The sequence below is a fragment of the Plutella xylostella genome, chromosome 13 (assembly GCF_932276165.1).
Source record: "Plutella xylostella chromosome 13, ilPluXylo3.1, whole genome shotgun sequence".
Classification (NCBI taxonomy): domain Eukaryota; kingdom Metazoa; phylum Arthropoda; class Insecta; order Lepidoptera; family Plutellidae; genus Plutella; species Plutella xylostella.
The window spans coordinates 11,265,019-11,278,314 of NC_063993.1; the positions used below are offsets into that span (position 1 = coordinate 11,265,019).

Sequence of the window (13,296 nt, forward strand, 5' to 3'; positions counted from 1 at the left end):
GCCATATCAAAATATATTAAAGCTCAGAACAATAACGGCTGTGCTTAATATTTGTTTTCTTGTACCTATTTTTATTTCATAATCTACTATTATTTATATTATATTTTGATTAACATAAAAACCATAAAAATACATTATTTCATTGCTAAAGAAAATCATAAAAAAATATTTTTCTGTTTTTCTTTTAACTTTGACATTGTCATTTGTTTTTTTACATGGCAACATTAAGTTGTTCTTTGCTTACACGTCAAGTGGTTATGATTTCTGGATTTTCCGATAAAATGTTAAATATTGTCAGTAAATGTGAATAAATACAGCAAATTAATAGTCTAAATAAATTATTTACGAACATTTACATGTGTTACGATAGCCGGCAATCATTCCTTAGTTGTATTTTTGCGTGAAACGTGAAGAAAATATGGGTAAGTGAATTGAGCAATTTTCAGGTCGTAATTTTGTTTTATGGTGCCTGTGTCGGCTGATAATAATTTATGTGTCGTTTGTGTTGCAGGTGGGTTATTCAGTTACTTCCGGGGGCTGCTGGGGGCGCGGGAGATGCGGATCCTAATCCTGGGGCTGGATGGCGCCGGAAAAACAACAATTCTGTACAAACTCCAAGTCGGCGAAGTGGTCACCACGATACCCACCATAGGGTTCAATGTAGAACAAGTCACGTACAAAAACTTAAAGTTCCAAGTGTGGGATCTTGGAGGACAGACCAGTATTAGGTGAATATATTTGTTACAGTTTTTGGCTAGGTTATGACTGATATGAAAAGATTTATATTCCTCAGTCTTGATTTCACTATTTTGCTACATTTATGGCCAGTTGCTCATGCCAGTTACCTGAATAATAGACTTAAGCAGCTCTTATCAATCTATGTCAGACATACAATGCAATTGTAAATTTAAATCCTCAAAATTTACATAATTAGAGAATGGAATAATTATTGGAGAAAATCATACTATGAACTTGTATGAAAACAAATGGGAAGAAATTATTTATTTACTGGTTATTTTTTTTTAATATGTTGTGGTTGATTTGATTTCAGGCCCTATTGGCGATGTTACTATGGAAATACAGATGCTATAATATATGTGGTGGACTCAGCAGACAGAGATCGAATAGGCATATCTAAAGATGAACTAGTACACATGTTAAGAGTAAGTAATTTAAAATAAGCTTAGCTATAGTTTAATCAAAACCTTTCAAGGCAGGCCGAGAGGAAAAGGCTATGAGGAATGTTAGTAATTTTTAGCTCACTTATCATTATCATAAACAAACTCAACCATTTCCTGAAAATGATAACAAAACACATAATTAAAATACTGATATAATTATTTTTATCAGAACTCCAAATGCATGAAAGCAAAACAAAGTATGAAAAAACCTTGGTTTATCATTGTAAGTAAATAAGTAACTGTTCTAACTGGCTAGTACTGGCAGCAATCCCTAGTCCAGCTCAAATGTTTGCCATTGAGAAGATAGACCTAAGTGTTTAAGCATTCAGGTTTTGCATTACTATCAGTAGTGAAAGGTCCATACATACAGAGAAATGAAACATAATTTCATTACTCAGCACCTAACAAACAAATCAATCTCTTTCAGGAAGACGAGCTAGCGAATGCAATCCTAGTAGTCCTTGCCAACAAGCAGGACATGGCGGGGTGCCTCACGGTGGCGGAGGTGCACCAGGCGCTCGGGCTCGACGCGCTCCGCGACAGAACATTCCAGATCTTCAAGACATCCGCCGTGAAAGGAGAGGGCCTCGACCAGGCCATGGACTGGCTCTCCAACGCTTTGCAAGCTAGGAAATAACAAATAGGTGTGTTGATTGTGTTTTAGTGATGATTGCTTAGATTAGAAGGCTCCTGTTATGGCGCCTCCTACTCCTTTGGGTGTTGATTTACTTTGCAACTCAAGCCTATAAATACAAATGAACAAACATGGAGTCACACTTTCTAACAACTGTATTTAGGAATTATTATCCAAGTGTTAGATCAGAAATCTGCTCCTTTTTTGTGAATGTTCCTAACAAGACTGCAATCATCATGTAGATTTGTCGGTCATTCATAAACTTTGCAATAGAATGTTTGTACTTATGGTATATTTTGTATATTGTGGAATAATGTATACTTTTATCTTTTTCAGGGTAAATTCACACAAATATCAACAAACAGCGGGAAGATTTCGCCAAGATCGGACCTGAACAGTAGACTGTTGATGAAGAATGGATTATACCATAGTCACCTATAATGCCATTAGGATAGGTACTTAGCTACAAGATGTGTCTGAACCAGAACTCTAATTCAACCAAGTAAGGTATATTTTGGATTAACTCTAAAAAGGTTTATAAAATATGCCATGATGATATCGTAATTGTTTGATAATAATAACGATATTCAAGACTTTTCATTTATAGAACTTAATGTGTACTTATAAAAATATTGTGTACCCAAAGTTCAATCAAGCATTAACGTTTTACGTCCGAAAACCACCTAATAATATAATGCTTACTTAATGCATGATGGAACTTACAATAAACACGCTGTTAAACGCTGCCAGTTAGCTATCAAACGGCTTATAAATATGTAAAATTTTGATTTAAACACTAATTTTAAAAGATTTTATTTTTTGATAATAACCACGAAGAGCATATTACATTGAAAATATCAAAGCAAAAATAAACCTTAATCCAAAGCTTAGCTCTAGTTCAGAGACATGTTGGAACCACATCACTCCGGGCAGTAGCCAATAGTAAATGGCTGAGGTTTAACGAAATTATGCAGTTGTTGCATTATACAAAATAAATTATAACCTGTACGCATTATAGAAGACAAATTTTAGTGTAGAACAATGAAATTATAAACTGGAGTCGTTTCTACTGCCGTTGGCGATCAAGTGGTGGTGTGAGGAGTATATTGTACTTTATAAAGGAACCAACACATTTATCGAAACTGTTTTACTTGGGATATTGAGAAGCCTATTTTGTTAGTTACAAAATGAGTTGTGTAGCCAGTGAAATAGAGCAGCTGCCTATAGTGTGATGTAATTTTCGCTTGAATTACTTAAATCAATTCAATGTTTTTGCAATGGCTTATTATTGAACTCCGCAGTGCAATAATTTCGCTAAATGTGGTGTCTCCTTGGTTTTATTTATCTATTGAATAGTTTCATAGAGGGGAGGGATGTTTGGCGATGGATGTACATTATTATTAATAATTACTATAATTAATTATATTTTGTATCAGTGACGTTCACCAAGCTATTTATATTATGTCGCAGTAAGAAAGAAAATTGTTCCAAATACATTTTCATGTATTAAACTGTGTCGTTTATTTTATGATATACAGGGTGTCCCAAAAGTCAACGTCATCCCTTAAAGGCCTGATAGGTCAGCTTATGAGAGACCAGAATATCACAATATGACTTGTTGTTAATTGAAACAATAGCAACGTTTCATACCATTTTGGAAACTGCATTAAATGAGCAATCTTTTCAAATAAGGTGCCAGGTTTGCGTGGTATATTTTTTTTACAGTATGTAGAGTCAAAGTTGTTTATAAAAAAATACGATTACCTTTTATGACTTTGAAAACCGTGTTTTTTTTAAACATACAGCATTACTCGATATTTTTTTTGACTGCGATCAATAGCATGGCTATACAGGGTGATGCAACACCAAACAAATTCTAACAATATGGATTTTTGTACCGGCGGCACGCAAAAAACTGATCCAAGGTGTCGATTTTCAGCAAATTTATAAAAGTGTCAATATCTCGAAAATTATCGAGTTTTTACTAAGGTCATATTGTGATATTCTGGCCTCTCATGAGCTGACCTATCAGCCCTTTAAGGGGTGACGTTGACTTTTGGGACACCCTGTATGTACTTACCTATATACAGGATGTCCCAAAACTACATTTATGGGGAATGTGGATACTCAAAATGCGTTTTTTTTTATTAACTGTGACAACGTTGCCTCTTTTCCCACTCCCGGCCACACCACCTATTTTACTTTTACTCATTCCAACATGACCTTACCCTTAATAAATTTCCTTCAAACAATTTTACATCGAGGTCGTTTTGTACTAAAATAGCAATAACTTTTTTGTTTATTGAAACAATAGCAACGTTTCATACCATTTTAGAGACTGCATTAAATGAGCTATCTTTTCAAATAAGGTGCCAGGTTTGCGTGGTATATTTTTTTTACAGTATGTAGAGTCAAAGTTGTTTATAAAAAAATACGATTACCTTTTATGACTTTGAAAACCGTATTTTTTTTAAACATACAGCATTACTCGATATTTTTTTTACTGCGATCAATAGCATGGCTATACAGGGTGATGCAACACCAAACAAATTCTAACAATATGGATTTTTGTACCGGCGGCACGCAAAAAACTCACCCAAGGTGTCGATTTTCAGCAAATTTATAATAGTGTCAATATCTCGAAAATTATCGAGTTTTTACTAAGGTCATATTGTGATATTCTGGCCTCTCATGAGCTGACCTATCAGCCCTTTAAGGGATGACGTTGACTTTTGGGACACCCTGTATAAAACCATAAATATTATGATATAATTGACAACATTTCAAATAAAATGCTCACTGATTTTATTTTATTTTCGACAAGATATCACAAATTTAGATGACCCGTATTTTTTTATTTCTTCATATTTCTATGTTTTAATATATTTTTTTAATTTCAAAAAAAAAAACACGCACTCACGCCTTGTACTAATGTACTCCCTTGCGGGGTAGGCAGAGGTACATCGCTGCACCCACTTTTCGCCAGAGTGTTATGTTAGTCCCAATGTAATAGGGGGCGGGCCTATTGCCATTTTACGGGCACATCCAAGACCTGAGAACAAATATCTGTGTTTAAACAAATATCTGCCCCAGCCGGGAATCGAACCCGGGACCATCGGCTCAGTAGTCAGGGTCACTAACCACTACGCCATTCGGTCGTTTAATTTCAAAGTTCAAAATATTTATAGTATGAGTGACGTCACGTCGAGGCTTCGGATAAAAATATTTTCGTTGCCTGCCTAACCTAAAAAAAAAAGTTGGATGACATTAATTTGCAAATTCAAATTCAAATTCAAATTCAAATCATTTATTTGTGACACATAGGTTATAGACAGGCTTTTACAAGGTCAAAACTAGTATCATCTATGGTCTACCATAAAGGTGTACAAATTTAAAATATTATAAAAGTAACTTCAAAAATCATGCAATAATTATAAATAAAATTAATTAAACAATTAGCACAAATTACAATTCATATGTACCTATTCACATTCAACAGTAAACAATAAACAAACAATGTCAGCAATTATAATTTATTATATGGAAGTAAATGCATTAAATTAAATAACATGTGTGAAAATAGAAAAATATAATTAAGTGATTCGTTCGGATGTGCTTTTAATATTTCTGGCTCTGGTCAGTAAAGAACTCGTGTAGAGTATAATATGCCTTTCCGACTAGGATCTTCTTCAATTCCGATCTAAACTGGGTAACGCTTTCTAAGTCTCGTATATAGCGAGGTAAATTATTAAATATTTTCGGAGCCATTCCTAATACGCTTTTATTATACAAAGCCGACTTTCGAGATTTTGCCGCTACCTTGTTTTGGCATCTAAGACTTCTGAAGCTATCAAAAAGATGTCTGTTGGATTTTAAAAACGATGCTATCTCATAGATATATAAACATGGTACAGTGAGGATCTTTAAATTTATAAAATGTTGTTTGCAGCTGTCTGTTGATTTTAAATTTTTCATCGCACGGATGCACTTTTTTTGGGATTTAAATACATGGCTTATATCTGTAGAATTGCCCCAAAATATTATGCCGTACCTCAGTGTGGAATATACATATCCAAAGTAGGCAGTAACCAAAGTTTCTTCATTCGCTACCTTTGATAGCACATGTAGCGCATAAGAAAATTTATTTATTTTTTTACAAATGTTGTCAATTTGTGCTTTCCAGTTCACTTTATTGTCTACATAAATTCCAAGAAACTTTGTCACTTGTGTTTCATCTACAATAGTGTCGCGATAATATATGTTAAATTTATCCGGATAAGCCCTTTGTCTAAAATTCATAATATACGTTTTTGTCAAGTTAATAATTAAATTGTTCGATGTCATCCAGTCTATTATCTTTTCTAGAGAGTCATTTATTTGCGTCTCTTGAGAATTTTTATTTTTTTCCATAAATAGCGCCGTACTATCATCAGCAAAGAGAACGATAGGGTGATTTACTACTCTTGGGAGATCATTTATGTAAACTAGGAATAATAATGGACCTAGTACGCTGCCCTGTGGGACTCCGAATTCAGTGTGTCGTGTACCTGAAGTATACACTTTTTCAGTGGTGCACTTAGGACAGATCCTCTCTATTTGTGTAACTTGTGACCTTTTATTTAAATATGACCTTATTAAACTTAGTACGGATCCTCGAACTCCATAACCCTCCAATTTATTTAGAAGGATTTCGTGGTCTACATAGTCGAAAGCTTTCTTCATATCCATGAAAAGAGCTGAGACTGGTCGACCTTGATCCATGCAAGTGATCACTTTGGTTAGAAATTCAAAAATTGCCATATCTATGGTACAACCTTTCCTGAACCCTTTTTGCTCGTCTACTAAAAGGTTGTTAATTTGCAAATATTCATATAAGCTATTGTAAATAACTCTTTCAAATATTTTTGAAAATACTGGAATTAGTGCAACAGGTCTGTAATATTCCATGTCCTCTTTGTCATTTTTTTTAAACATAGGTTTTATAATGGTAAATTTTAACGTATCAGGAAATTTACCTTTTTCAATACTCAAATTAATAATATGACTCAGCACCGGAGATATTAGGTCTGCTACATATTTTATGATTTTTGTATTAATTCCGTCATTTCCTGTGCTATTTGTATTTTTTAATTTAGAAATTATTTTAAATATATCGCAGGGGTCTGTTGGTGACATAAACATTGAAGAGTAATGCTTATTCTCATTTTTATTTGTATTATTTTTTGTGTTGTCATGTCTTTGAATTGTGTCAATGTAGTGATCATTAAACAACTGAGCGATTTCTTGTGGGTGAGAAATATTTTTATCATTGACCTTTATGCGTTGGATAGTTTCTTTTGGGAGTTTTGCTTTAGTACTACTGATAACTTTCCATGCTGCTTTCGATTTATTACTTGACGATTGAATGAAGTTATTATTTTGAGCTCTCTGCGTTAGTTTCACAATTTTTTTGAGTCTATTGGAATATGACTTGAGTTTCAGTTTGTTTTCGTGAGTAGGAACTTTTCTATACGTCATAAGCATACATCTTTTACGTTTACTACACATCTTGATACCCTGAGAGAGCCATTTTGCCTTAACACTGGTAGTCATCTTCACTTTAATTTGAGGGAAACACAGATCATAAATTAGTTGACATGAACATGGACCAATCAACTTCAACTTCAACTTTATTTTGTGGAAAGGACCAATCACGAACTTCCGTCATTGACAAGGACACATAAAAGTGACAGACATTTGAGTGATGTTTGTCATTGTCATTGTCAAAGTGACATAACATGTTTTTTTTTGTTCATGTTTTAGAAGTAAAAGCGCGTTTAATTATTATGCCACATCGTGATGTCACGAATGATAATTTAGATTTTTATGTTTTTCTCTGAAATAAATCAATGAGGCGTTTGTTAAAAAAAAAAAAAGTTCCTTTTTGGAGAAATAGATGGCATTGTCTAGGGTTGTTCCAACTGTCAAACCCTCAGAACACACTCAGATCACATGTTATTCTGTGAGGCTAACGAAATGTGAAAGTGACGTAGGTAGGTAGTATTGTAGTATTATTTTCTCTATGATGATAATATATCATGTTATGTAACAATGGTTAATTTACATTACCGCGAATGATTTAACTTACTTACGTGAATGAAAATCACTTGGTATGAAATGATCCGAACACAACCATGATTCTTTTCGCAGTTTCCAATCAATTTTTCGCACATTTATCCGAGTCGCCTTAATCCATTGTTGCGCCTGGCTTTCATCATTTGGAAATTTATGATGTCCTTTATTTTTACAAGTTGCGACGGCACACATTCTCATCATGTCTTGTAAGTATTTCTTTGGGATCTTATTTAGGATCATACAATAAATAAAAATAGAAAATCAGTTCTCGCACGCAGCACCCGTTCAAACGGCGCGGGTAGAACTATTCACAGAATACTTAGCACTATCCCAAGCCACATGCAGTCTGAGCCTCGGAAGGATGGCTCGCGCTACCACCCGACATTTAATCACAAGCACAACTAGTGAGTTCTTATTCTGAGTTTAGTACTCTTTGCTCTCTATGTAATTTTTGACAGTTGGTACACTGCGTTTTCACGCCATCTATCGGCATACCCAAAAGCTCAACTGACAGCTGTCAAGGAAAACGGCTCATAGAAAAATCGGAAACATTTTTTTTGTGAATATTAGAGCCATATCTCTAAATGGTTTTCGAATTTTAACTGTATAAAATTTTGAAATGTTGTCAATTATGAAGGGCAGTAATTAGGGTCAATTCAGACGTACCACAACCACACCATAGCCACAACCACGCGGTGTGGTCGGGCGTATATTTTGTATTGACAATGAATAATCCAATTCACACGTGCCACATTTTGCCGTTGTTATCGACCACCTGTGTAATACGACCACATCGCAACCACATCGCAACCACAACGCAACCACATCGCAACGGCAACGTCGCCACGCGGCGGCGGCACCGCGGCAACCTGTTTTCCGTATTAACTGCACACGACGACGTGGTTACCACATCGCAATGACAGCGACAACGCAACCACATCGACATTTTGTCGCTGCCACAACGCAACTGCAAAAAGCCGCTGTCACACAATTCACACGTAACCACAGCTTGACCACATTTTGTCGCTGCGACGTGGTGTGGTTGTGGTACGTGTGAATTGACGCTAACTGTTATCGCTTCTGCTATAATTTTATAGCCACGAACTCTTCTCATACCACATCACAATACCAACATTAAAAACACCTATTTCATTTCCAATCGTGTAACTTAGTATGTACGAACGAACCACACTCTATCTCTTAAGCAAAATACCTCATGTATTCCGCATTGATATCTATATAATAAAAATGAATTGCTGTTCGTTAGTCTTGCTAAAACTCGAGAACGGCTGAACCGATTTGGCTAATTTTGGTCTAGAAATATTCGTGGAAGTTCGGGGAAGGTTTAAAAGGTAAGAAAGGTAGGGTAGGGTAGGGTAGTGTAGTGTAGGGTAGGGTAGGGAAGTGTAGTGTAGGGTAGTGTAGGATTATCCTACTAGGATAGTGTAGTGTAGGGTAGGATAGGGTTAGAGGCGGTATGAAGTTCGCCGGGTGAGCTAGTATTTAATATACTTTACACACTAACTCAAGTCCAACTCATAACATCCCTCTTTCTGCACTAAAAAACGCAATACGACTAAACAAAACCACACAATATAACAACCCAAAACCGTTTTAATAATTGATCAAAACAAAATCAATCCTTCACCGTTTCCTCTTTTTCCTTTCCTTCAAGTTTATCCGAACAGCCCTCCGGGTTCTTTATCATCCGTTCCGTTCATCAAAACCAAATCACCACACACAAACTCTAGTCAAACTCTAGTCAAGCATTTAAAAAACCGGCCAAGTGCGAGTCGGGCTCGCGCACAAAGGGTTCCGTAGCAGCAAATATAATATTACAGTTAAATCAACCTATCTCAAAAACTATAAGAGATACTTTGATCAAACCAAAAATCGTTGAAAGAGTTAATTAGCATGCATCACCTCTATTTTTTTTAGAATTTTATACCCCGTAGTTATAAAAATAGAGGGGGGGGGACATACTTTTTACGACTTTGAGAGCTGATATCTCAAAAATCGTTCACTTTAAGAAAAATGTTTTTTAGAAAACTTTATATCATTTTAAAAGACCTTTCCATTGATACCCCACACGGGTATGTACATCGAAAAAAAAAATTTCATCCCTCAGTTACATGTATGGGGGGCCCCACCCCCAATTCTTTTTTTTACTATTTAGTGTCATATTTTTGTAGCGGTTCATACAACACATATTCCCATCAAATTTCATCACTGTAGTACTTATAGTTTCCGAGTAAATCGGCTGTGACAGACGGACAGACGGACAGACGGACAGACGGACATGACGAAACTATAAGGGTTCCGTTTTTGCCATTTTGGCTACGGAACCCTAAAAACGCAAATACGACTAAATAAAAACCACACCAATAATAACCCAAAACCGTTTTAATAATTGATCAAAACAAAATCAATCCTTCACCGTTTCCTCTTTTTCCTTTCCTTCAAGTTTATCCGAACAGCCCTCCGGGTTCTTTATCTTACTCAATACCATGCACGGAAGTGGCTTCTTCCCTTCTCTAGCCTTCACATCTTCTTCTGTCAAGACCTCATCTGTCTTCGGACATTCTATGTGGAGTGTGGAGGTGGGTTCTGGGGATCCTTCGACCAGGTGCACGAGTAGACCGCCTCCCACGGAACCCGCCAGGAATGAGATGGCACATTTGAGGGCGCAGTTGTCGGTTGGAGCTGGGAAGTAGGTTAATTTTGTTGAACATAAGATAAGGCTCCGCTATACTAGGTAGGCTAATACGATAGTGAGGACAGGTACTACGTCTTACTTCGTGCAACTTTACTTATTTCTATGAAGCACCGAAGCGAGAACACGACTAAAAATTATAATATGGGGATTTGTAGCCGGGACTTTCGGATAAGAAGAAAGAATATGGTAATAAACGCACTTTTACCACATTGTTTTTACATTAGCCTCGGTTGGGTTAAAAATAATATTTATGAACTAACCTGGATTGGCACTCATAATTTCCGAAAATTTCTGTTGAAACTACTGTATGACCTGAAAAACAAGCCATGTTTTTACATTATGTAGATAGGTAGGTATTATGTATATTAGGTCCTTACATATGAAATTGGCGTTTTCTATAGGAGGAACATAAAGTCGTTTTTTTTTTAAATGAAATATATATTAAATTAATCAAAGTATGTACCATTGCTATGTATGCACTTTTGCCATCTCATAGGTAGTTCATTGATGTTGATTCTGAAGGCAGAAATTCTAATTTTAACGCTGTCAAACTAAAAAATTTGCTAGCATAAAATGACATTTACGGAAACAATCATAGAGTCGAATTTTAAACAAAGAAATTAAGGTTTTGACATCGCTAAATTTAAAATTTCTGCCTTCAGAATCGATATCATTGATGATGATCCCCTTACTAAAAAAACCATTCGGGCGGGAATCAATAAAATCTTTGAAGGCGGTTTGGACTGCCCCATCGGAGTTGAATTTTTTTCCTTGCAAGTAGTTATCCAAATTGCGAAAAAAATGGTAATCTGTTGGAGCAAGGTCCGGAGAGTACGGTGGATGTCTAAGACATTCTAATTGAAGCTCCTCTAATTTGGTAGCCGTCTGTTTTTTTGATTGTGAAGCAGCAGTGACCTAGAGCGATTGACCAGCCTCGGTTGTTTAGCAGCTAGCTTTTCCATCATGGTTTGCAGTTGCTGACAATAGATATCTGCCGTAATCGTCTGGCCAGATTTAAGAAAGCTGTAGTGAACGACACCGGCACTAGTCCACCAAACACTTACAAGCAATTTTTTTTTAGTCAATTTTCGCTTAGGGCAGGATTTGGCTGGTTCGCCAGGGTTCAGCCATTGCGATGAGCGCTTCCGATTATCGTAGAGGATCCACTTTTCATCACAGGTAATGATTCGATTTAAAATTCCTTCATTATTGTGCCGGTTGAGTAACGTTACGCAGCAGTCGACGCGCGTTTGTCCGTTGTCGGTTTGCTTCACTCAATTCATGAGGTACCCACCTTTCAAGCTTTTTCACCTTCCCAATTTGCTTCAAGTGGATTAGAATAGTTTTATCACTAACACCGGAGCCTGCAGCTAACTCGGACGTGGTTTGCGATGGATCTGCTTCCACAATAGCCTCCAATTCTTCATTATCAACTTTGGTCTCCGGCCGTCCACGAGGCTTGTTCTGCAGGTCGAAATTTCCAGAACGAAATCGTTGGAACCAAAAACGCACTGTGTTTTCTTTTGCGACACTGTCACCATACACATCATTAATCCTTCGAGCCGTTTCTGCAGCACTGGTGCCACGGTGGAACTCATACTCGTAAATAACGCGATATTTCAAGTTTTCCATTTTGTAAACAGAGTGACACAAAGAAAAAAACAAAAGAAGAAAAAACAAATGAATTAGGGGGTTTGAAACACAAATGCATGAGTAAATAGCTGTATGAATTTGAATTTGGAATTCCTAACCATAAAGGTAATATTTGAGATCAAAGTGGCCAGTACGACAAAACGCCAATTTCATATTTAAGGACCTAATATTTTTGCTTACGTGTAACCAAAGGATTAGACTCTTTAGAAACCTTTACTTGAAATTAGAGCCCAAAGGAAATCGTAAATTATATAATTACAGTGATACAAAATATCGAAAGTAAGTACCCACCAACTATTTATCACTTTTCTCTGTGGACTTTTTGAATTCACAGGGGTGATCAGGCACATCCAACTCTTTCGCTTTAGGTTTCGCTCCGTCGTCAGTTTCCTTCACTTCCCTTGGCTCAGGACATGGTGGGTCTGGTGGGGAGCCCCCGCTTTGTTTGATGAGATGTGTGATGAGTCCAGCCCCGATGAACCCTCCTAGGAAGGAAGCGGCGATCATGATGTTGCAAGTGTTGTCGGCCGCCCCCGCCCCTGCGCCTGCGCGTCCTGTGAAGGCAATTTCACGTTGTAAGATATGGCCACTTGACTGGCTGTACCTAGGCTTAACACTGTTATGGGGTTGGTTGGTAGCAACAGCTACATTTGGGTTTCCTCATGAGGTGAAAGGGTTGGACAGTGAGAATAGCGTCAGTTAATGACTGGCCAGGCTGCGCCGTTACGCATCAGCTTATTTCGTGAACCCACACAAGGAGCGCCACACTATGTGGCCCACAATATGCAATGGCCTCAGCCAGGTGTGTAGCGGAAGTCATAAAGTAGAGTTGATCACCTACCGCCTCTATCACCCATGGTTTCTAGTAGTTTTCCACATTTCTATAGAAAATTAATTATAATTTTGAAAAAAAAAACGTTAGGTCATCTTTGTAAACATTAGTAAAAATGTGTCATTGCAACGTCATTGCTGTTCTCTTTGCCTTTCTTCTCTTTGTG

General features: G+C 36.7%; 1 protein-coding gene and 1 long non-coding RNA gene across 2 annotated transcripts; one reads left to right on the forward strand and one right to left on the reverse strand.

Annotated features, from left to right (window-relative positions):
- Nucleotides 1-227: 227 nt before the first annotated feature.
- Nucleotides 228-3,326, forward strand: LOC105382748 (ADP-ribosylation factor-like protein 1). Its single transcript, XM_038112185.2, has 5 exons — nucleotides 228-422; nucleotides 512-728; nucleotides 1,052-1,163; nucleotides 1,609-1,825; nucleotides 2,152-3,326. The coding sequence occupies exons 1-4, from the start codon at nucleotides 419-421 to the stop codon at nucleotides 1,816-1,818; spliced, it is 543 nt and encodes a 180-aa protein (XP_037968113.1). The 5' UTR covers nucleotides 228-418; the 3' UTR covers nucleotides 1,819-1,825; nucleotides 2,152-3,326.
- Nucleotides 3,327-10,314: 6,988 nt separating this feature from the next.
- LOC125489361 lies at nucleotides 10,315-13,270 on the reverse strand. Its single transcript, XR_007266918.1, has 4 exons — nucleotides 13,140-13,270; nucleotides 12,590-12,852; nucleotides 10,906-10,957; nucleotides 10,315-10,632 (listed from the first exon to the last, which is right to left on the reverse strand). It is a non-coding gene; the product is annotated as an uncharacterized LOC125489361 (long non-coding RNA).
- Between the last annotated feature and the right edge of the window lie 26 nt (nucleotides 13,271-13,296).